At 42.8% G+C, this 23078-nt stretch overlaps 1 protein-coding gene across 2 annotated transcripts; it reads left to right on the top strand.

Annotated features, from left to right (window-relative positions):
* Nucleotides 1–27: 27 nt before the first annotated feature.
* On the top strand, nt 28–21766 carry ABHD3 (abhydrolase domain containing 3, phospholipase). 2 transcript variants are annotated; one of them, XM_032180732.1, is made up of 9 exons: nt 28–234; nt 1303–1466; nt 3983–4165; nt 5523–5568; nt 8375–8487; nt 12406–12579; nt 13226–13274; nt 13358–13523; nt 19747–21766. In XM_032180732.1, the coding sequence occupies exons 1-9, from the start codon at nt 88–90 to the stop codon at nt 19923–19925; spliced, it is 1221 nt and encodes a 406-aa protein (XP_032036623.1). In that variant the 5' UTR covers nt 28–87; the 3' UTR covers nt 19926–21766. The 2 variants fall into 2 exon arrangements, with proteins under 2 accessions (XP_032036623.1, XP_032036624.1); XM_032180733.1 differs by lacking the exon at nt 12406–12579.
* The last annotated feature ends 1312 nt before the right edge of the window (nt 21767–23078 follow it).

The raw sequence follows: 23078 nt of genomic DNA, 5'->3' as shown, positions 1-23078 counted from the left end.
TCCTCGTCCCCTCCCTCCGCTCCGGGGCGGTCTCGGCCGCCGAGCTCCGGCTGCGGCAGCCCGGGGGTGCGCAGCGGGGGCGGCGGGATGGACTGGCAGGTGCTGACCCGGGAGCTGTCCCTCTACCTGGAGAGCCAGGTCCGCGTGGGGCTCTTCGGCTCCGGCGTGGGCTTGTCGCTGGTGCTGGGCTTCGGCGTCGCCTACGCCTGCTACTACCTCAGCAGCATCGCCAAGGTGAGCCGGAGGGCGGGCGGCCACCCTCCGGGGGACAGCGGCGGTGGCAGCCCCCAGGCAGGCAGCGGCGGCTCCTCAAATGGCGGCCGCCGCCGCCGCCGCGCCCGGAGGGGCTCTGCACGGAGCCCGCACCGCGTCCTTGTGGAGGGGGCGGCCCTGCCGAGCCGTGCCTAGCCGGGTGTTGGGCCCTCGGGGGAACGGGACGAGGCTTTCCCTTCCCCCTGGTCCGGGAAGGGGCGAGGGGAAGGGGAAAGGGCGAGGGGAAGGGGCTCCGCCGCCCGCTGTGGCGGGTTGGGGACCCTCGGGTTGCCGCTGCCGTGTGGCGAGGGCTGTGGTGCCTCCTGTCCACCTGCTGAGGAGTGGTTTCAGGATGAGGTGATCAAAGCGTTTGGGAGCTCTCAAAGCGTTTGGGACTGTGGAAAGTGGCCCCTGGAGCAAGAGGGAGAGCGCCTCGTTGAGCGCTCCATCAAGGAGAAACGCGCGTGTGGAGAGATTTCGGGCTGCTGAAGGCTCGCAGGGTGCCACAAGCCTCCGTAGACGGGCTGAGAAGGCAGCCTTCCTCACAAAAGGATGCTTTCTTTTCGTCAGAGGAAGAAAACGAGGGGTCAGGAGGACGTGGTGCCGCCGCTGCGTGTGCGTAGCAGCTCTCGCCACTTGTCCTCTCTCCTCCTGTTAACGCGTGCACGTTGGAGACCCTAGAAGAGAAGTTTAAGAAATGTGGCTGCTCAAACCCCATGCGGGGTGTGATGATTGCCACCCCAATTCCTCTGTGCAAATCTAGGCTGTGAGAAAAATACCTGTATGCTGGGCGTTATTAGAGGTGAGTACCCTATGCAGCTGGGCACCACACTGTGGGATGGGAGGAGGAGAGTCCTACCAGGCTGAACTAGGTACTGCAAGCGTGTGCTGTCAAAGCTTATGTTTGTATATCTCCTTACCATGAAAAGAAAAAGCCTTATAAGTAAATAAATTAACAAAAACAGTCTACTGGGAGAAGATTGAAACAGGCTCTCATTATATTTTTTTTTTCTATGAACGCCCATGCCTGACTGTAGTCTCTCTTCCTAGAAACCCCAGCTGGTGGCCAGCAACAAACGTTTCTGCCGCTTTCTGGAGGAATATTGCCCTGTTGTGACAGAAACTTACTATCCCACGATTTGGTGCTGGGAAGGCCGGGTGCAGACACTCCTACGTCCCTTTATCACGTCTAGACCCCAAGTACAGTACAGAAAGTAAGTGCCTTTCTTCTGGAAACTGATCGATTCTGTAGCCAGAGGTTACCTTGCTCTGTGTCACAGCGACTGTCATTGCTCAAGTGTGTGCCCATGTATCTGCTTTATGCCTCTCTTTGCAACTCCGTCCTAGGCTTGGAACCATTTCTGTCCTGGATTCAGCATGCAGTGGGTTTAAAAGGTCCCACAGAGCCCTGTTATAGCTCAGGGAGCACTGGACTACTGGTGGCAATACAGGACTTGATGTGGTTGTATGTTCATAGCCTGGTTGAAGTGGGAAGGGACCTCTGGAGGAAACTGGGCTAACCCACTTAGACCAGGTTGCCCAGGACCCTGTGCAGGCAGCTTTTGAAGATCTCCAAGGAGGAGACTCCACCACCTCTCTGGGCAACCTGTGTCAGTGCTCAGTCACCTGTACAACACAGGAGTGCTGCCTGGTGCTCAGAGGGAGCCTCCTGTGTTCCAGCGTGTGCCCTTTGCCTGTTGTCCTGGCACTGGGCACCACTGAAAAAAGCCTGGCTCTGACGTCTCTGCTCCTTCCCTTCGGCTATTTATACACATTGATAAGATCCCCCTGAGCTCTCTCAGCCTCTCCTCAGAGGAGAGATGCCCCTTCATCATCGTGGTGGCCCTTTGCTGACTTCACTCCAGTATGTCCATGTCCCTCTTGTACTGGGGAGCCCAGAACTGGACCCAGCACTCCAGGGCTGGCCTCACCAGTGCTGAGCAGAGGGGAAGGATCACCACCTCCCTCCTGCTGGCAGTGCTCTGCCTAACGTAGCCCAGGTTACCATTAGCTATTTTTGCACGGGCACACTGCTGGCTCATGTTCAACTTGTTGTCCACCAGGACCCCCAGGTCCTGCCCTGCAGAGCAGCTTCCCAGCCAGGCAGCCCCCAGCATGTCCTGGTGCTTCGGGCTGTTCCTCCCCAGCTGCAGCACTTGGCACATCCTTTGGTTGACTGGCATGCGGTTCCTGTGAGCCAGTTCCTCCAGCCTGTTGAGGTCTCTCTGGATGGCAGCACAGTCATCTGGTGCGTCAAATATTTTGGCGATTGAATGCCATCATTTCGGAAGGGTCATGCTGTCATTCTCTCTGTCCATTCAACCAACACATTCAACCTTAACCATCGCATGGCCACTTTCAGCCCAGTTTTAAATATATCAGACTCCTGGGATTTTCAGATTAATTTTTCACCTATCAGGTCTGTCTTGTGTTCTTTGATGCCTACATTCTAAGAGGCAAAAAATTATATATATTGTTTGTCCTCAGCTGATCTCTTCTCACACAGAAGTGAGGCTCAGTCTGGCAAGTGAGGCATTTGGCACAAGAGCTAAGGAGAAGTACTTTTATACTCCGGAACCTGGACGCAGCACAAGTTGTTTCAGCTCTGTTTGCATGGTAGAATAGATCCAGCATTTAGCAGCTTCCCTTAGTTTTAGTAACTAGGAAACATTTCAGTGGTATGGCCATGTCCAGTTTTTGTAGCCCTTCTTGTATGCTCTCCATTTCGAGGTTTGTGAGGAAAGAAACGTAGTTCCATGGGGCAGTGCTTCATTCGCACCATTTGAGATTGTGCTGGCAGCACACACCAGCATTGCATCTCCTGCCCTTTACTAAGAAAGGGTAAAGCTGACCTAATGAGTCCAACAAGGCTGATAAGCTTTAAAGTCTGGAGTAGGTGCTATGAAAATTGTGCTTTCAAATGAAAAATCAAATGTGAAGTAAACTTCAGTTTTGGTAGTTCCTGTGTCATACAATACATTCATTGCTGGAGAATGGGGAAGATGTTGAATGTTTCTCTCTCTCTCTCCATATATATACATATATATATAAGGACTATAAAAGGACTGTAACCTTCCTCTCATGGTTGAAGACATGCTTAGCTTCTTGGGATGGGATCACATTTATTGATTCTTAAGTTGTATTTTTTAAGCATGTATGCTAGCAAAGTTTGTGGAGATGAGAGTGTGAAATTCTGGCTTCACTGAAGCTGTGAAGATGTAGTGTCTGTCTGTCTTCCACATGTTAAAAACATAACAAAGTGCCATCCAGCATATGTGCTTATTCTTTGGGTAAAGAGAAAGTAAAACAAAAAGAACAACAACAGACACGTGATAGATGGTTAACACGTTGCCCAAAGCAGAGCCAGAAGGTTCTCAGACCACCCAAAGGAAAGCTGCGGGACACAAGCCCACATACAGTAAAAGGCAGTGCCAAAAGTCACATTAGTTACAAGCTTCCAGTCCATCAGCAGTGAGTGATGAAAGGCCAGCTCTTCGTTTACTGTAAACTGGAATTGTGCCATGAACTGAGTGTGCTAACTCATGTCAGCTAGAGGTATGGCTCTGTGTGAATGGTGAATGTGCAAACATGATTAGGTGGTACTTGCAGCATTAAAACCTAATCAATGAGGCAGATTTTATACCTGGTATTTTTTACAGTTTAAGCACTCTTAATAGTACGCATTTATTTTTTAAATCTAATCATTGTTGTCTTGAAATGTGCCTTTCAGTGAGCTCATTAGAACAGCAGATGGAGGACAGATTTCGCTGGATTGGTTTGATAATAATGACAGCTTATATTATCCGGATGCCAGCACAAGACCTACTGTCCTGTTATTGCCTGGTCTGACAGGAACGAGCAAGGAATCCTACATTCTTCATATGATCCATCAGAGCGAAACACTGGGATATAGGTGCTGTCACCCTTCATTGCGTGTATTTTGTGTGTGAGATCACAGCTAAGTATGTATATGTAGAAGGTGTCTTCCTAACGCAAATGAGATCTAAAAAAAAATAGTTTATATAAGAAAGCAGTAGTAATAATAATAATAACCACATTATGTAACCCGCAGTAAATTCCGAAGGGCTGCTCTGGTATCTGCAGACATGCTGCAGAAATTGCAGTGAAGGCAAGCTACGTCTGCATAGGTCTTTGCTGCTGTGTCCTAAACTGTAACATCAGCACTCGCGTTACTTTTGTGCTTTCTTGAGAAGAGGTTTGTATTCAGCTCCACAAAGACTTGTATGGATGGGTTGCTGGCAGAAGGCCTCGAAGGAGGTCAGCTGCTGAGTGCCAAGATTGCTTGATTCAAGTCCCTGAGTGCAGAAAGGGGAGCCAACCTACTCCTGCTGGTGTTTCAGGAGGAGGTTTGTCACCTCTGAATTGTCACTGCTTAATTTATTTTTGTTATTACGGCTTCTGGTCAGAATTGGGTAAAATAAGTGGATTAGTCAACGAGTAAATTCCTTTATGTAATCATATTCCTGCCACTGTGCTTTAAAATACGTTGTCATTGTTCCAGGATCCCTATTTGGAATATTGCATTTTGCAATTGCAGATTGGTGTCTGCTACAGGCTACATAATGTTCTTCAAATATATGTGTGTGTGCGAGTGCCTGTGTATATTTCTGGCTATCTGTTCTCTGGGGGTTTGGGGAGCTGCTCTACTAAATTCTGGAAGTAAAACAGTGCTTTAACCATTCAAACTACCTTTAAAATCACTTTAAAGCTTACCTGTAAAAATACTAGAGGAAGAGAGATCCCAAATCAACAACTTCTTCGAACTAATTCTTTAAGTATTCCTGAAGGAAATACCTGCATCTGATTACCTAACAATGAAAATTATAACGTTATAAAGGAGAACTTGAGTGTTTTTTTTTTTAAACAGCAACATTTGAAAGATACCAAAGTATCTTTTCATGCCTTTAACCCATCTAAATATAGCTTATGGCTCATAATTGGCCAGCTCTGAGCTCAGGCAGAGCATGAGCCATATTCCGTCTTCCGGTAACCCCAGGGGTTCTCGTCCTGCAGGCTGACCTTGACTGACAAAGCACAGAGTTCACATAGAGTCCCACCGACTACAGTGGTATAAGGGTCATTCTGCACATGTCAGATTTTAGCATTTTTAGGACAGAAATTATTTATCTGCTGAACTTATCCATCGAACTGGCTCATTTTTCTTTATGTGTTTTCAGTTTTTGGTGTAAGTTGTCCTTTTCAGGTGGACGAGCAATCTATATAACTCAGTTTGCTTTCTCAATTTTTAGGTGCGTGGTTTTTAACAACCGTGGAATTGCTGGTGAGGATCTTTTGGTAAGGATGACTTTTAAGATAAACATCTTCTATGTGTAAGCAGGATGTATATATGTAATCATCAGTGCCTATTTGTAAGGCTGGATTTAACTGAGAGGAGCTCATAGCATATGTTGAAGATGCAGAGAAGAGAATCTAGTTATCTGGTAAATCAGTAACATGCCAATGTATATCTTTTATTTTAAAACTCAGAGACCAGCTGGTCAACACAATTGTTTTGTGAACATTTTGTTCTAGGAAATCACTTAAATTACCAGCATCTGTGACAGTAAAGTGAGCAATCCTTATACTTTTCTTCCTCAAAACACCAAGGTATTTAAAACGTATACGTCCAAGAAATTCTGTTCACTCAATGTGATTTTCTACTGTTGTTTTAACTTATAAATCAGAATATAAACAGTGGCAATTACTTTCCCAATTGCCAATAGACATTTAAGCTATGATTTGGTTAAAAAGCCATGCCATTAAATTGACCCGTATTATGTGGTATTGAATTAACGAATCCGATTTATACGGGTAGTCATACCCTGAAAATTAATTTTGTATTTTTCTCAGCAATTACGATACTAGCTTAGCTCCAGCAGATTTTTTTTTTTTTTTAATTATTTCTGGGACATACAAATCACGTTTGCTTAGAGATAACTGGCAATTCCACAGATGATGAAATCGTGAAGCGAAACGTTTTCTGCATCTCGGCACAAAGCAAGATGAAATACTGCTGAATAAGCCTCGTTTGCTCCTATACGTTTTGTTGACAGGTCTGAAGTTGGTATGAGTGTGCATAATACCAAGTATTGTTTTGCATTTTTTAATCCCCTTGCTTCAGCCTTAAAAGCTCGGAATGTTTTTCCCATAATCAGATAAAATGTTTCAATGCAAATATTGCTATGTTAGAGTAGTTTTCTGCATACTTTCGGAGATGGATCTACAAAGCAGTTTTGTGGCACACAAAGTCCTTATTGACGAATTTCTGAATCGCTAACAGAAAAGATCTCTTGTTTGGATGCATTGTGTGTATTTTAGTGTAATCGGATTTACATATTTAAGCATTATAAGATCTTACTGCGAAGCAAACCAGCTGAAATTATAGCATTTTCTGTAAGGGGGTTTCTACATTTTAATATAAAATCCCTAGTTAATGAGTTTGAGGCATAGCTGGGCAACACAGTAGAAATAGTCAAGCAAGTAATTCTTCTACTAGTCTCTTTAAAGATAGATGTAAATTTACAGTCTACAATAACTATTTAAAGAATCAGTTAAACAAATGAGAAGAACATTTTTATTGAAAGTTACTGTGAATTTTTATTATGGAATGTTCAAATATTGGATGACCGCAGCCAATGTGAGCTAAGATGATGTTTCAAAATATCTTTGTACGCTGAGTAGATAGATATACATTGAAGTATCAGGAATTAACTGAAATTAAAATGCAACTTCCCTCTGTAGTTTTATAAACTTTTAATCAAATATACTTTAACTTGGAATACATTAGACCCTAGGTACTAAAAATAATTTATTTTTCCTTGTAAACTTGACAACTTAATTAAAATGAAACACATTCACACCGTTTGTAATTAATAGGATGTAATAAAGGGAACAGTGATTCATGTGGATGAGAATTGGAAATGCAACATAAATGGAAAACATCTTCAGATTTAATTATCCAGATTTAGCTTTTCTCTCCTTTTTTTAATCTGTGACTTCAACATTTTATTATTCATGTTAAATGTACTTTAGGTAATTACCTTCTTTTAATTAAACTTGTTAAAATTGTCCACAAATATCCAGCCTGTTTAGCTGAGAGCAAATTAAAAAAAAAAAAAAATAAAAGCACCTTAAAATACAGCGTTGCTTCAGGCAACAAATACGTTCAATCAACTCATAATTAAATATTTTTATATTTTAGTTTTAATGCTTGTACTTAATTTTGGCAGGCTAGCCTCTACCTTGAGTTAAGTCAGGGTTGTTAACATGTTTAGTAAGAACTGTATAGTTAAAATCTCTTGCTGTAGATGAAATCTAGAGAACTTACTTTTACTGTGTTTTACACCTAAAAGTGTTTATCTCCCTTACACTGCTGCAGAAGAGTCTGCAGATTGTAGCCTGTAGCAGTTGTCTGTGCAGGTGAGGCTCCAAAGCTATGCTTATCCTTCAAGTGAGTGTGTGTGGGGGATATCCAAATCCCAGGGATGGCCATGGAAGTCATGCTGCCTTCCAACTCAAGGCTTGAAGAGATGCTGCTGCTGCTAGACAGAAAAGGGATAATGTATATGTTTCATTGCTTTTGTTAGTGTGTTAGTAAATTAAGTAAACAGCACTGGTAAATTTATCCATCTATTTATTTGCTTGTATCGTGTATAGAAGCTAAATACTGGATATTTTTCAAATGCCAGCTGACAGAACTTGAAGTCTGATCTTTTCTTTTGCATTTGAATGTGGGTGAAGATGGTCAAATTGTCATTATAACTTTCTTTTCTCTAAATTACAGCCTTTATTATGTGTTTTTATTTCTGTAGGGTATTTCAAAAATACCAGTGCCTATCTAGTTTAGCTAGTGACTCTGTGTTCAGATTTCATCTAATGATTTGGTGATTGCAGATAGTGAATATATTTATCACCTGTTTTGTTTTGTAATGATAGCAAGTATAATTCCTTCCTCCCCCTCTTCCTGAGATGTTTGCCATTTAGTGCACTTTCACGCTAAATTTATCTTATTATATAAAAGAACTGCTGTACATTTCTCTTTGTCCTTAAAGGATGATTAAAAAAAGCTTATGACGGTGTTTTTCCCTATGACTCCTTACAGACACCGAGGACTTACTGTGCAGCTAACACAGAGGATTTAGAGGCAGTTATTCATCACATCCACAGCCTGCACCCCTCAGCTCCGTTCATGGCAGCCGGTGTTTCTATGGGAGGGTAAGGTATTATGTAAGAGAAGTCTCAGCTTAACTATGATCATAAATAGGACTGTTGTAGCATGACTGTGAATGATTACTCTGCAGTGCTTACGGTACTTACCGAACTGCGACTAATTTCAGTCTGCCTGTAATTGTCAATATGTGGAAGGCTCTTAGAAGCTTAACGCCTTCGAAGCTTTTAGCTTTGTGTCCAGTAAGGTGGAAAGTGGCCAGCATTCAGAAGCTGTCTGGGAGAGAAGACAGGAAACACAGACAGATTGATAGACAAACAGGTGGGCAATAAAATCTTTGGAAGCTACGGAGCCCGTCTTTGGAACAGAGGGCTAAAAAATAGGAACTAGAATTAACGTACCGTGTTTCTTAGCAATCCCTGGATATTAGAAGATTTATCTTCATTCTCTTTGGGTTCTGAAGGGTGGGGGTAGGTTATGCTGGAAGAGAGGTGATTATCTGCTCTGTCTGGCTCAGAAGCCAGAAGTAGTACTGTTGTTGAAACCAGTATGGGTTGATTATAACGTGGTATTAAGACTTGCTGTGTCCTGGCTTCTCTCCAGAAAGCATAGCTAGAACAGACAGTGATAGAACAGTTGTTAGAAAAATCACTGCTAGAAACTAGGAAAAATATTCAGCCAGACTCTTTAACAGAAACTCGAGAACTTCCATTAAAAGTACTGCAGACAGGAGTCACTTTTTTGAGACTGCCCTTCTTTCTGATAAATTGTCTGTTGACATTAATCTTCTAATGACTTGCAGGAGCTTTGGGATAAATACAGATTTGTTCAAACAATAATGTGATTAATAATCAAATGAATAACCTGGAAGCCCTGTAAGTCAGTTAAGCCACTCTTTTTCCCTTGGGATTTTGCTAGTGTCTTCAGTACGAATACATACAGCCCTCTTCAGTATGTCAATGTCAATCTTTCTGGGAAGTCTAAGATTGGGCACACAACTCCAGATAGTCTCGTAAGTGCCAGGTACAGGGAAAAAATTACTTCACTAGACCTGCTGTTTTTGCTTGTGCTAACATAGCACAGAGTGTTGTTAGTTATCTTCACTGCTGCAAGGGTGCACAAATCGCTGATTTGTGTTCAGCTTGCCCTGGTCTTTCCCAGCAGTGCCGTTGTTTCTCCAGTCATGAACCTGTCTTGGGTGCAACACTTCGTGTTTTGTTTTGTTGAACTCTGCCGTGTGTCCGCCAGCCCATTTCTGCAGCCCGTTGAGGTCCCTCAGAATGACAGCTTTGTCGCCCAGTGCACCAGCCACTCCCCACAATTCGACCTGCAAGCTTGCCAAGGGTGCAATCCATCTCATTATCCAGTTGTTAATAAAGATGTTGCACATTCTTGGCCCCGGTATTAACCCCTGAGTAACACCACTAGGAACTATTCCACAGCCCTCTCAGCCTGGTGGTCTGAGCCAGTTTTCCACCCACATTGCAGGTCACCTATTGTCACCCTGTCGTTTCCAGTTCGGCTACGTGGAAGGTTGTCAAAAACCTTGCAAGGTCAAAATAAACAGCCTCTACTCCTTTTGCCTAATCAAGGAAAGCAGTCAGCTTGTCATAGAAGGCAGTCAGGTTGCTCAGGCATGTGTTGTCCTCAGTAAGTCCACTTTGGCTGTTACCAGTCACCTTCTTAACCTCCACGTTCTTGGAAACAGCTTCCAGAGGGTAGTCCCATAGTGCTGATACTAGGCTAACCAGACAGTATTTTCTCCTGGTTTTGTAGATGTGCGTGACATTTGTGTTTTTCCAGGCTCCAGGATTATCCCGTAATTGCTGCAGCATTTCAAAACGATAGGCTTACAAAAACCTTGGCTGTCTCCTTCCGGAGCTTTGGTGCACCACACCTGGTCCCGTATATGTCCAGTTTGCATAACTGGGCCCTAAGTCAATCTTCCTCTGCTGTGAGTAATACTTCACCTTTCCACGCTCTGCCAGTAGCCTCAGGGATCTGGAAGGCTGGAGGGCAGACTTCAGCAGTAGAGACAGGGAAAAAAGGTAGCCTTGGCCTTTTACAAATATTTTTGTCATGAGGTTCCCTGCTCTGTTCCGTAGTGGTAGACCAGGAGGGAATACAGGATGCTCAGCCTAACCTCGGTTCTTTGGGAAATCCTCTGGAAGCCATTTCCAGTCATAGGAAGGATGAGAAGGTGACCAGACTTAACAAAAACAAAGTATGCTCGAGTGATCTGTTTGCCTTTTGTGATGATAATGACTGGCTTCAGTGCTGAGGGGTAAGGAGTGGTTGTTGCTTGCTCCAAGCCTTTCTTTTGGTACCATTTTATTTATAGAAGCCCTTCTTGCTGTCCTGCATATCACGTGCTAATTCCAATTCCAGATGAGCTTAGTTTTTCCAAACTGCATCCCCTGAATGCTTGGGCAATGACTGTTTCTCTCAGGCAGCCCCACCCCTCTTCCACCTTCATGATACTTCCTTTTTGAACTTCTTCTGGAGTCCACATGGGGACTGTTTCCATGCTTCAAAATTAATTGGAGCACTTACATGTTTAAAATTAGGCAGGAGCAGAGATGCATATGCCGTACTAGAGGCATATTGTGCAAATCATCCACATCTTACAACAATTTTCATAATTTATTCTTTTTCAAATTACTGTGAGGACCCAGTTAAGTTATATAGGACATGTTTGCCCAATTGAGAAGTAAAATAAGCATTCCATTCACAAATGTTGCTACTGCTGCAACATTTTTATTGATTTATGACTCAATTTTATCCTTAGAGAGTACAGACCAGTGGTTCATAGGTTCCTCCTGTCCTGTAGGTGAAAGGGAACGCACGCTACCTAACTCCTATTTGTGCAACAGGTGACTTTCCTCATTGGGTTTGGCTGCCTGAGTAGTTTCCAGATGCACATTCCCAAGCAGCATTTGATGTTCTTTTCCAGCTGGTTCCTACCTGCTGGCGAGTTGGTAGGAGCTCATCTCCCTTTTGCAGTGCTATCCTATAATTTGGTAGGTAGTGCACGGGGATAAATTCTCTGTGCTGGAAGGTGGTTACGTGATGTTTTTGCTACAGGTTGCTGTCTCCTGCAGTATGACAGATGAAGCTAAGGTATAGAGTGTTGGTGTTCCAGGGAGCTGTATTAAGTCGTGGAGCTTATAATGTTTTGAGTTAAAGACTCGGCGTTAAAATGCTGGTTGGAAACCTTGAGGCCTCAGGCAGTAAAGTAAGACAGCTTTTCTGTTGCTATTTTTCTTTTACTACCTTCTTGGTCATTTAATTTTTCAACATCTGAAGGGTCAGGTACTGGTGAACTCTCCCTTTTTTCAACTCAATTATACATCTTCAATACAGACTGTAAGTTGCAATTGGTCAGAAAGGCAAGTTTTATACCATTTATTTAGCTCATAATTTTGTTAGTTTTATTAATTGTCTTTCATTTCATTCTTTGTACTCGCATATGCATGAGGTATGGGAAAGGTATTCAACCTTCAACTAAAAAGATAGCTTCTTCAAATGGGCAGGCATGCCAGGGGTGGCTTGCATTTATCAGGCAGACTGATGAGATTTACCAGATCAGGAAGACTGAGTTGTAAAATTGCAAAACTTACTAACAATTAAGTATACCCGTTCCATGAGTAAAGTACGTTTACTTGACCTTCTCCCCTTCGGTGATACAATAAGACTGGTACATCTCTCTTTATTTTTAAATGCACTCCTACCTACATCCTACACAGTGCACTCAGCTCCTCTCTGAACGTAGAGAGAAAGCAAACTTCATGAGTCATATATTGATGACATTCACTACCCTGTAGAACTATTAGGCACAACTGTAAGGCTGATACAAGAAACTATGTGGAAAAAAGACAAAAAGGTGGCTGATTGTTATATTTGCTTTAGATTGAAGCAAACAACTTGATAGTATATATGTTTCTGTTTTTCATTTCTGTTTGTAGCATGCTTCTTTTAAATTACCTGGGCAAAACTGGCAGAGACACTCCTTTAATGGCAGCTGCAATTTTCTCTGCGGGTTGGAATGTTTTTGAGTCTGTAGAGTCTCTGGAGAAGCCACTAAACTGGCTTCTTTTCAACTATTACTTGACTACTTGTCTACAATCCTCCATCAGCAGGTGAGTTGCCTTCTGAACTATTTGGCAAGGTGGAAGGATGTTAGCATGAGATCTACAGCAGGTACAATAATATTGGCAAAATTAATGCCGTTATGACATTTCACATAGTTGTGTGCATTCTGTGGGATTTGAAATCAAAAGGATTTTTGCAAAAAAGATTGTTATCAATGTGACTAAATTTCTCTGCTCTTCAAGGGTGTCAGCACAAGAGCAATGCACTTCTAGATTTATGGATGAAGTGAACCGCTTTAATTTTTTAGACATCTGTACATACTGAGTTTGAGTTTTATACGTGTATATATTTATATACTAATTCTTTTAAGTCAGCTTTGACTGCAAAAGCATGGAAAGGGCTAGTTCATCCTTTGCTTTATAAAATTAGGGTGTATTTTATATTCCAAATACTTAATTTTCTTATCTTTGGCATCTTTGTCATGTGGATTTTGACTATGTTGCTGGATGTGCCTGCGTATGAATGAACAATTCTTCTGCTCTTGGATTCCAGACAGATTTTGAATATGACAGAAAATTAAAAACAAGCATGTTCTTGTTAGGAAGTTATTTCTTCAAATGTATCTGTAAAGCAGGGGACTTCTGTTTCTACTGCAGAAAACAAGTCCTCCAATTTTTCTTGCTTTCTCTTTAGGCATCGACAAATGCTGGAAAAATTATTTGACATGGATCTCGTGATGAAGGTATGTGGAAATGTTGCTTCTGATTTAGCTTGATGCTGTTTTCCAAATGCTGACATATTCCCTATTTGAATTCTATATTCCAGGCTAGAACTGTTAGAGAATTTGATAAACAGTTCACTTCAGTCATGTTTGGCTACCGTACAATTGATGATTACTATGAAGACGCTAGCCCATGTCGCAAGCTGAAGTCAGTAGGAATTCCAGTGTTATGTCTGAACTCTGTGGATGATGTTTTCTCACCGGGTCATGGTAAGTTTCTGATTTTTAAAATATATTTCCCTGTTTGTGCAGTCTTTTAGGACCAACTATACAGGTTTGAAAATGAACTATGTGTGGAGATTTATATAAATATTACTTGCATGTAGGATCACAACCTCCAGGAGTGGATCAGTCTTGCAATTTATGTAGTGTAAGACATGCAAAATAGCTGATTATAGAGATGCCTGATTAGAACAGAATGCAGGAGCACACGGGGTGGCAGTCACTAGTCCTTAGTAGGTAGGCTCTATAGTCAAAAGAAATATGCACGTGTAGGATGTGAGTTATTTCACTATAAGAAAGATGCCAGGTATATTGCTCCCAAAAGTGCCCATTCCTATTCACCAAGTATGGAAGCAGCCTATAAAGAAGAACTCAGATACGTATGTCTGGATTGTAGACATTCAGAATTGAACAAAAGTGAAACCAAGTATTTTTCATTACCATTTTTCAAGCCAGTCCCTACAAAGAGTATCCGGGACTTGCTTATGCTTCAGATGACTTGAAGTTCTCAGCTGTTGTTGCTCATGATCCCAATGACATAAACTCCGGTGCCTGAAAATGAAAAAGTAAGAAAACATGTAGGTTAGCATGTGGACCAGAATCTAGGGTAAAGGAAGAGATACAGGCAAGGTGAGCTTCTCAAAGGAGGCACAGTGAAATTAATAAAAAGCTAAGTGGATGAAGCAGCAATACCAGCTAGTAACTGATAGGCTGAAAACCCTGTTTTCCTTCCTCTTTCTATTTTCAGCCAGCCACATGAGTATTATGAACATTTTGCTTTTGATCTGTAATCCTGTTGCTAACTGTCTTAAAAAAGATCTGATTGTTCCTGCAGTCTGTGTATTGGTTTCAGTGTCTGAGAAGACCAGAGAGAACAAAAAAGTTAATGTAGAGGAAAACTGCTATAATGAGCAGGTGATGAGCACAGTCTCCAGTAGTAAAGACCTCCCATGTTTAAAGTTGAAGTTCAGTCACTTGATTTATTTCAGGAAAGTTTTTTTTCTGCCACCACAAGTGAGATTCTTGTAGAATGAGACACAGAATTGAAGCGAGTAAACAGATCAGAACAGCAAACAGAAGAATGAAGGAATTGGAAGGGGTTGTGTATGTACTCGTTATGCGTGCCCATACGTAGAGCACGTACAGAAAAGACACACATACTTCATGTTACTGCTAGTAGTTTGAAGAGCTGTTGGAGACAAATATGACACAAAGAGAAAAGGGCCATTCCAGTGGAGTGCATCTACTTTCCACATTTGCATCTAGTGCATCTACTTTTCACAATTAACAGTTCGGGGATGTTCTGAGACAGAGTTAATCCCTTTGTATTTACTGGCTTCTACAGGATTTTTTTCTTGAAATTGTCCAGTTGTGGTTTCTGTTACAAGCATATACTGTCATGGAAATGAGAGTGAACCCTAAAATCTGTGTCCAAATGTAAAAGCTGCCCAGTCACCTGAAGATAAAGTTTGGTGGGTGTTAGGATCCCAGTGATGACTTCTCCCATAGTAACACGAGACAGGTGATCTAGTGTGCCATGCTTCTGCCTGTCAGGTGTCTTAGAGAGGGAACAATGGCTTCCCCTCCATGCTTAGCCCTAGCTCAGTTTGTAATTTCCATTCTAAAATAAAATACTGTGACAGGAGTAAGGTGTTTAGTTAGCACAAGTAACAGCAGCAGTGAACCAGACAGCGTGCCTGTGTCCCTACAGGGTATGTCAACCTTTTCCACCTTTTTCCCACTGAGACTGGGACCTCTGTTAGACTAAAGCAAGCGCAGAGACCCTAACCTGCCTTTCTCCATTAAAATGCGTGGGTGGATAGGCATCAATTTATTACTTCTCCACAGAGTTATGCTGTTGGCTGTACACCAGTGCCGTGGTGGTGACTAGTTTGCCTCAGGAAGGGCTACCGGAGGAAAGGTTGATTTACAGCTAATAGCATGACTTTGTCACGCGCGTGTGTGTATCCTTGGCTCCTTTTTAGTTGGTGAAAAGTTGTGCTGGCAGGGGACAAAGGGCACCCTGATTAACAGCCTAGGAATTACGGCTGATGCCACCAGGTACTGGAGGCCGCTCGTCTTCACGCTTCTGCTGTCTCTTGCACTAGCAAACATAAAGGTCTGGCGTCAATCTGGGAGGTGACTTCATTCTGGCAACTGCTCTTCTGACCTGAAAGTGTGTGGCCACAGGTTAGCCTTCTCAGCCAGCCCCAGTCTTCTGCTGCCTTTGGGAACTGGTTGTTTCATGCCTCATCAAGCTTCATCTCTCCTAATAATACCTATCAGCTTTTAAGCTACCTTCCATTGCTCTCGTGGATAGCTGTAGATGGTTTCAGGCATCTGGGAAACAGGCCTAGAGAACCTGTTAGGGAGAGAGCTGTGCCAGAATTCCTTCGTGATTAAATGGCCTTTATACAGCCAGCCACACCTGCCTTCCTGTAACGGAGTCTGGGGGATGCAAACCCAAGTCTCCTCTGTCATTACACAATTGGGACTTCAAGAGAGACTTCCTATAAAAAGCACAGATGCTGGTTTTGTTGCCTCTTACTACCTGGCCACTTCTCAGCTAGCTTGTGATACATCTTGTATTTTCCAGGAATCATTATTGAACATATTGTGAAAATACACCCTTTGATCCTAGCCCAGGATTAGGAAGAAACAATTAATTTGCATTCCTTCCTTAATGTTGATGTTTAATGTGCATAGATCTTGGCAGCTGATGCATCTGAAATTTAATTTCGGGATGCAGTTCCCGTACTGCATATGACTAAGTAATGAAAGCAAATGCTTTCTTCACCGTGTGACACTCCGCTCACCATCACTAATTGGAACAAGCTATTGTTTGAGGAAGTGTGTAATATAACCAAGTCAAGCCCTTTTATTTTGTAAGGGACAAATTAAGCAGACGGAATGATAGCATTCGTTGCCAGCGTCATATTTAACTTTTCATCTGAAGTGGCGTTTTCCTCCTCAGAGACTTTGAGCAGCTTATTAGGCGTCCAACTTAAATCCAACTTAAATTTCACCACACTAACACATAGCTCATTGCTGCTGGTGTGTGCTGTGCTGTGCCCGAGCTGAAAGCCTACCCTTGAAGTTAGGTACTCTGCCAGCTCCCTCCTGATCCCCCATGCCAAGTAAGCGCATGTCTGAACGGCCATTGTCCTGAACTTTTTGTTGTATTGAACTTCTCTGTCCCTCTGAATCCAAACTTAGAGTGTGTTATTTTGTGTCCAATTACGTAAACAGCCCAACTGATTGTGTTGCTTTATTGTACATAAAACACACCGATGTTGAACAAGGTAATTCTGCACGCCCATTTTTACGTTGTGGTCCTAATAACACATAACAAGTCTGTGCACTGCTGGATCAAACAGCATCACAGATTTTGATCCGTAGAACCAGATGGACGAGGTTAAATTTGGGCAAAAATGACCAGTAGTGCCTTTTGGCATGCCACTCTGTAACCCAGAGCACGTCACATCCAGTGCTTCATTCGCCTGCCCTTTACATTGCAGAATTTGCTCTCTCGCATTGTGGGTCTGTTTGTGGATGGCTACCAGACCCTGGAAGCAGTCTTGAGAAAAGCACCACACCGCTGCCAAGCATCATTTGCATTTTGGCACTGGAGGGCACCACAGAATTGTTCAGTTCTTCTCCTGAGAAGCTGCAGAGCAAGGAACTCTGCTGGGGAGGAATCACACAAACGGTGACCCAGCTGTGTCAAGGCTGGCTGTGCCGGGGGCAGGCTTTCCTGTGCACCGTGGGGGAGGTAAGAGCAGGGATACAAGATTTGGCAGCTGCTAAAAATCTTCACTGCGGATGGAAATCCAAGGCTGCATATCCATCACCGTGTGGCAGCTTTTGATGAGCGATAATCTGTGGCAGAAGTCTGTTGTGAATGACTGCGCGATGGCATAGGGCCAGCTTTCAGGATGGGGAAGGTGACATTCGTCAAGAGCTCTGTGTGGCTCACGCCTTCCCCAGCAGCATACAGATAGGTACAGATACCCTCGCAGTAGGCAGAAGCTCACATGAATCACTGCCAACACCTTCATACACCACGAGGTGTTCACCCAGAGAACCCAGGGGAGCCAGACAGGAGACTCCTGGACGCGTAACTGAGGCAAGACTCCAGGCGAGTGCTTGCAGAGTCTGGGGCCTGAAGCTCTGGCATGCTGTGGATTGCAAGAGCTGGCACATTGTTTGCTGCACCTCTGGTTTCCAACCTGTGCTATATTACCTTGTCCAAGCTGTCAGGCCCTGTGCTTTTATCTCCTCGACTTCTCTTTCTAGCCTTGCCTCTGCAGTGCTATAGAAAGCCCAGGTACCGCAGATGCTATTTCCAGTTTTCCAGCTGAACAAAGGAAAATCCGAGGACTTTTTGTAGAGACAGTGAGAAACACAGTTCCTTCCAGCTAGTAAAGAAACAAAATCATTTATTAAATGATCAAATCGATGTAGGGGTTTAAGCATCCATGCTGAATCCATCCTGCATGCCCCTGCCCATCTATTTCAAGGTCCAGTCATTGCATTCAGGGTCCTGTGCGCCTTGCCCTGCCTGGCTGGCCTTTTACCCTAGCTGATGAAAATGAAGGCAAATTGGCATCGGAGGCACACGGCAATGAGTCTGCCAGCACCCAAAGGAAAGGAAGGACCATGGGCATAAAGAAGCTAAAGATACGCAGGGATAACGACTGCTCATGGACCTTTGAGGTAGCAATGTAGAAAAGTTAAAGAAAAACCCCTAGAAAGGAGGGGAGATCTCGCAGGAAAGTTCAGTCAGAAGGAGATGTGGACATCTGAACCGTCCCCCCAGAAGTAGCCCTTATTAAGTGTCTCTCTTCAGAAATACTTTTTAATAAATAAGGCAGCAGTAGAAGTCCTGTGAATGACTCACTGCTTTCTGTTGTAGTGCCAAAGCATTTTTAATTTAGCAGTGTATGACCTAAAATCAGATTTATTTTCTTGTGGAATCACAACCTTTTTTTGACAATTCAGTGCAACCTCTATTACTCCTCTCTGGACAAAATGTGTTCTTTTGCTGCTGTTTCTTTTCTGTCTGCCTGAAAAATCAAAAAATCTGCATGGATTTTGTGTTGTTTATTTTTTTTCCCTCTATTCCATGAGGTACATTATTTCAAAACTAGAACTTCCAAAGGCATTCTTCACTGAAACGCTTGAGATTTCTGCTTGTTCAGGAGTATATCCGGTGCACTTACAATTTCTGAGGAAATCACTTAAAGTAGCTTAATTTTTACACCAAGAGCACAAACACCAGAGTTCCATAAAGCTCCATCATTGTGTCAACCGGTTCACAGGAGCAGCATCATCCCACCACCCTGAAATACTTTGCAAATCCACGTGCTTTCAGTGCTCATTTGAGTCTGCCTGCTGCCGTTTGTATATTGGTATTAGCGTGGTGACCCAGGCCAGGGAGCTGAAAACGAACCCAGTAGAAGAAAACCCCTTGGTGTATCTGCTCTAATCATCTGAATTCAACATTAAGGCATTTTCTGGTGGTCACAGTACGGTAGAGAACCACGAACCTCTTGGATAACGTGGGACAGGTTTTAGTGTCCTTGTGCAGTTGTTCGTCTTCCTCTTACTTTGTTTCCTGGGTGTATTGAGACGATGAGCTCCTCAGGGAGAGAACTGTCTCCCACTTTGTTTTCGTGGCGTGCTCTAAACATGCAGTGTCAATGTATGGCAGTACAGATAGAATGATGATGGCAACCCAAAACCTTCTTTAATTTTAGCTCGCGATGACATTATTAACAGTTTTGTGTTTGCAGTCCCCTAAGAAAAGAATGGGATTCACAGTTAAGTTCCCAAGTTCCTCATCTTTTCCAAAGTCGAATATTGCAGCAAAGGTTAAAAACTACAGGCTTGATTGCCCTTTTGTTTGTATGACATGCACCGAATCATAAATATGCATCAACATGAGTGCTGTTACGATGAACCCATGGTTTCTGAAAGTTTTACAGCAGCCAGGAAAACCCTACAAAAAAGGTGAGTTAACGATGAAGAGAGAAATGTCTTTTAACACAGCTATGGTTCTAAGTCTTCCTGCGGTACATTTAAACATGCATTTAACGTAAACGTGCATTTTTATTCATATGTAGCGTGACAAACATTTGAGAAAAATTGTTTGGTGGCTGGCATTTCATAGAAGAATGAGTACTTAAAGTTCTCCCCCCCACCCTTTTAGCTATACCAGTAGAAACTGCCAAACAAAACGCAAACGTGGCTTTGGTTCTGACTTCTTGCGGAGGCCACATTGGTTTTCTGGAAGGAATATGGCCAAGGAAGTGCACTTACATGGACAGAGTCTTCAAGCAGTTCGTGCAAGCTGTGTTTGAGCATGGAAACAAAATCTTTAGCATGTAGCTTTGGACCACTACTGTAGCACAGTGGCACATTCTGACAAGGGCAGTTAAGCTTAATGCACAAATTTTAACTACTGTAAGCCAGCAAATGGATGAAGTCCATTAGTACATGCAAAAATATTTTTTGCCTAAGATTTTGTAGCGAGAAACTAAATATTATGTTGTCACTTTTGTATTTATTTTTAATATGCCTTACTAAGAATGACCTTAAATGAAACAGCATTCTGCATACATCAAATTGCACTTAACCAAAACCATCGAGTAAATAGATTGTAATTCCTCAGGATTTTAATTTAAACTACTATATATTTAGGAGACTTAACGTAGGTGGCTTTTAATATTAGAATGGCAACGCTCAAAATAGCGTTTATTATCCTGTCACACATAGTTAAAGCTGATCTATTCCTTAGGTGAAAATCTTAAAATATGAAAACAAAAGGAAGGAACACGAAGAAGCACTGGTTCTTCAAATAAGTCTAAATTGCAGCATACTATTCCGTAGCATTAGACTGATCTGCTTGTGCTGTTTTACCCTGAGAGTATCCAGATTTAGGGCTAGCTACTGTTTTTTAAACGATGTCAATGCCATATTCATTTTACATGATTTTTTAAACAGTTTATTTATAGTGTTTACATATAACCAAAAGATTCCTTTAAACCAGTACTGTAATAACTTATGTAATTGAAAGACATTTTGCATTTCAATGTTTGTGTATAGCCGGGTGTTATCACATATGTAATACATACTTCATATAACTGGTAATTTCAGTTATTCTGTCTGTTATGTTTATATTACCCTGCGAGAACATTTCAGTTTTAAAGAATAAACATTAGAGCATTAGAAAACTATTCATAAAGTTTGTTTTAAATTAAAAAAAAAATAATCTGAACCCATTGTCTCTGCTGTTGTTTCAGATAATTTCTCAAACGGGTGTAACAAAGTGTTTAAGGAGAGGTGGGAGCTGGGGGGTGGTCTCTCTGGTTTGCTGTTTGATCCTTTGTCAGCACCTCGGCAAGAGGTTGTGAGATGAGTGTTGTCCTCAGCCCTGCAGCAGAGCGAGAGCCAAAGCGGGTCCCTGAGGGAAAAGAACAGTTAGATGCATTTTGAAACTGCTGGGAAGTCCTGATCTAGGGCACGTTGAAATTAACTCTTGTAACCAGCTTCTGTGGAGGTCCCCTCCCATTCTACTGCCTGATTCGGGCCTAGCCACACAAGATCAGGCAGTAAAAGTGTGAAGGTGTCTTTGTTATTATGTTTTGAGCAGGGCCGCAACCACAAGAAAACGTGGATAAAAAAGCAAGTCAGGTCTTCTGTCACAAGCAGTATGCGAACAGTCCTCTTGCGAGGCATGTTTCCTAGTAACAGCAAAGGCAAAGGAGGAACAAAAATACTTCTTGTCTTTAGAAGAAGAATTCAGGATGTGCTATAGGAAAGCTAGTTTTGTAAGGTGGAAGGTTAAAGTAAAAATCAGAAAGTGCATTTAGGTTTTGAGTTTTTAGGGCAAGGCATTGGTCCTTGTGCAAATAATAAAATCTAACTTCTTCCCTGGTAAGGAGAACGAGGAAAGTGACTTGTAAAAGTGAAACAAAATTTTGTGCATGTGTCTGCAACAGATGAAATCAACATGTTAGTAGGGTGCCTTATTCATCCTTACATTCATTTCCATTACAGAAGTTATGTTCCTGCAAAAACAGCGAGCAATAAACTGTGTATTGAGTATTATATTTGTAACATTATTCAGGTGCGGTATGTTCAAAACTCAGCATCAGCTATGAATAACAAATGAAACCGCTTATATTAAAAACACACCTTACTGTTTAAATAAAAGTAACGTGGCAGAATTTGTGTCTCTTTGCACTTATTTCAGTTAGGTCCAATCCCATGTAGAGATCCACACGGGATGTTTCTCTTTAAATGTGTTTATAAATGCCTATAAAGACGTTTGTTTAAAGGTGTGTGTCCCCCACCCCCAGTGTACAGTGCTTTTGCATACAACCTGTTAGGGAACATTCATTGTTCAAAGTGACAAAAATCAGATTTACTATGGGCATCTTCAAGCTTTTGTAGGTCAGATTTTCCGGAACACAAAGTGTAGCCACCTCAGATCTTGCAGGAGACACAACAGCAAGTAAGAAGTGCTAGAAGCACTTCTGCTACGTGATACCTGCAGACCTTGTACGCGTTGGTGGAAACACGGAGAATGAAATTGAAGGCTGCAGGTACCTCTTCGAGAAAATTTTCCTCCTCGCTCTGAGTCAGGTTGTGGCTGAAGTTGGAAGGAAGTGGAGAAAGTTGGAAAGAACTGGAGAGACTGTAATCCCTGTGCTAGCAGCAGTGTGCCTGATGTAAATGCTCCAAAACATTTACCTCTTTGCAGCTTGCTCTTGGAGCCAAGGCGAGGAATGGTTGATACCTGCGAGGCCTTCAGTCACCCAGGAACCACACTGGACCAACGCTGTCTCAGTGTCCGAACACAAAGCCCAAGATTTGAATGTATTAATTTCACTCTTGCCAAACAGATCTAGAATGCCTGAAAATGTAAAGCAGAAGGGAATGCATGGCTCTGTGAGTGCACAGAAACTAACCCGTGGCGTGTATCTCACACGGCACAAAGGAAGGATCGGCGCTTTTTTTAGAAACCAAGGCACACAGCGGTGCCTTTTACAAGACTTACCCGGCATGGGCTGTGGAGAACAGGACGCGACTCTGCGGGAGCTGCTGACCTGAGGCAGCTCGTCAAGGTCATGCCAGTACGGCAGCGAGTGTCAAGCTCCAAACAGCCACGTGCTGATTGTCACAATCACTCTGCGAGCTAGGCTGATCGCTACAGGGGTTAGAAAAGGGCTCTGTTTTCAAGAATTACACCCAGGATGTGGTTCTGGAAGCTTCTCCATACCTCCTCTCAGCTGCATGTTGCCTTTTCCAACTGAGTTCTAGCAGGCAGTTGTTTGGGTCCCTGAAGTCAATGAAATGAAGCAATTCCTTAAAGATTCTTAAATTCAACATGCGAGCAAACTGGACAAGTCCCAGTCCAGTCCAGTTTATTCTGATGCACTATCACCCTGCGAAAAATGAGGAAACTCACTCCCAGAGTCATCGAGGTAGGGTAGCAACACTTGCTGCCAGCCAGGAAAGTTACAACAGCAGCCGATC

This window comes from Aythya fuligula, chromosome 2 (genome assembly GCF_009819795.1).
Source record: "Aythya fuligula isolate bAytFul2 chromosome 2, bAytFul2.pri, whole genome shotgun sequence".
Classification (NCBI taxonomy): domain Eukaryota; kingdom Metazoa; phylum Chordata; class Aves; order Anseriformes; family Anatidae; genus Aythya; species Aythya fuligula.
The sequence above is the reverse complement of the archived record's forward strand: the minus strand, read 5'-3'. Positions and strand labels throughout refer to the sequence as shown.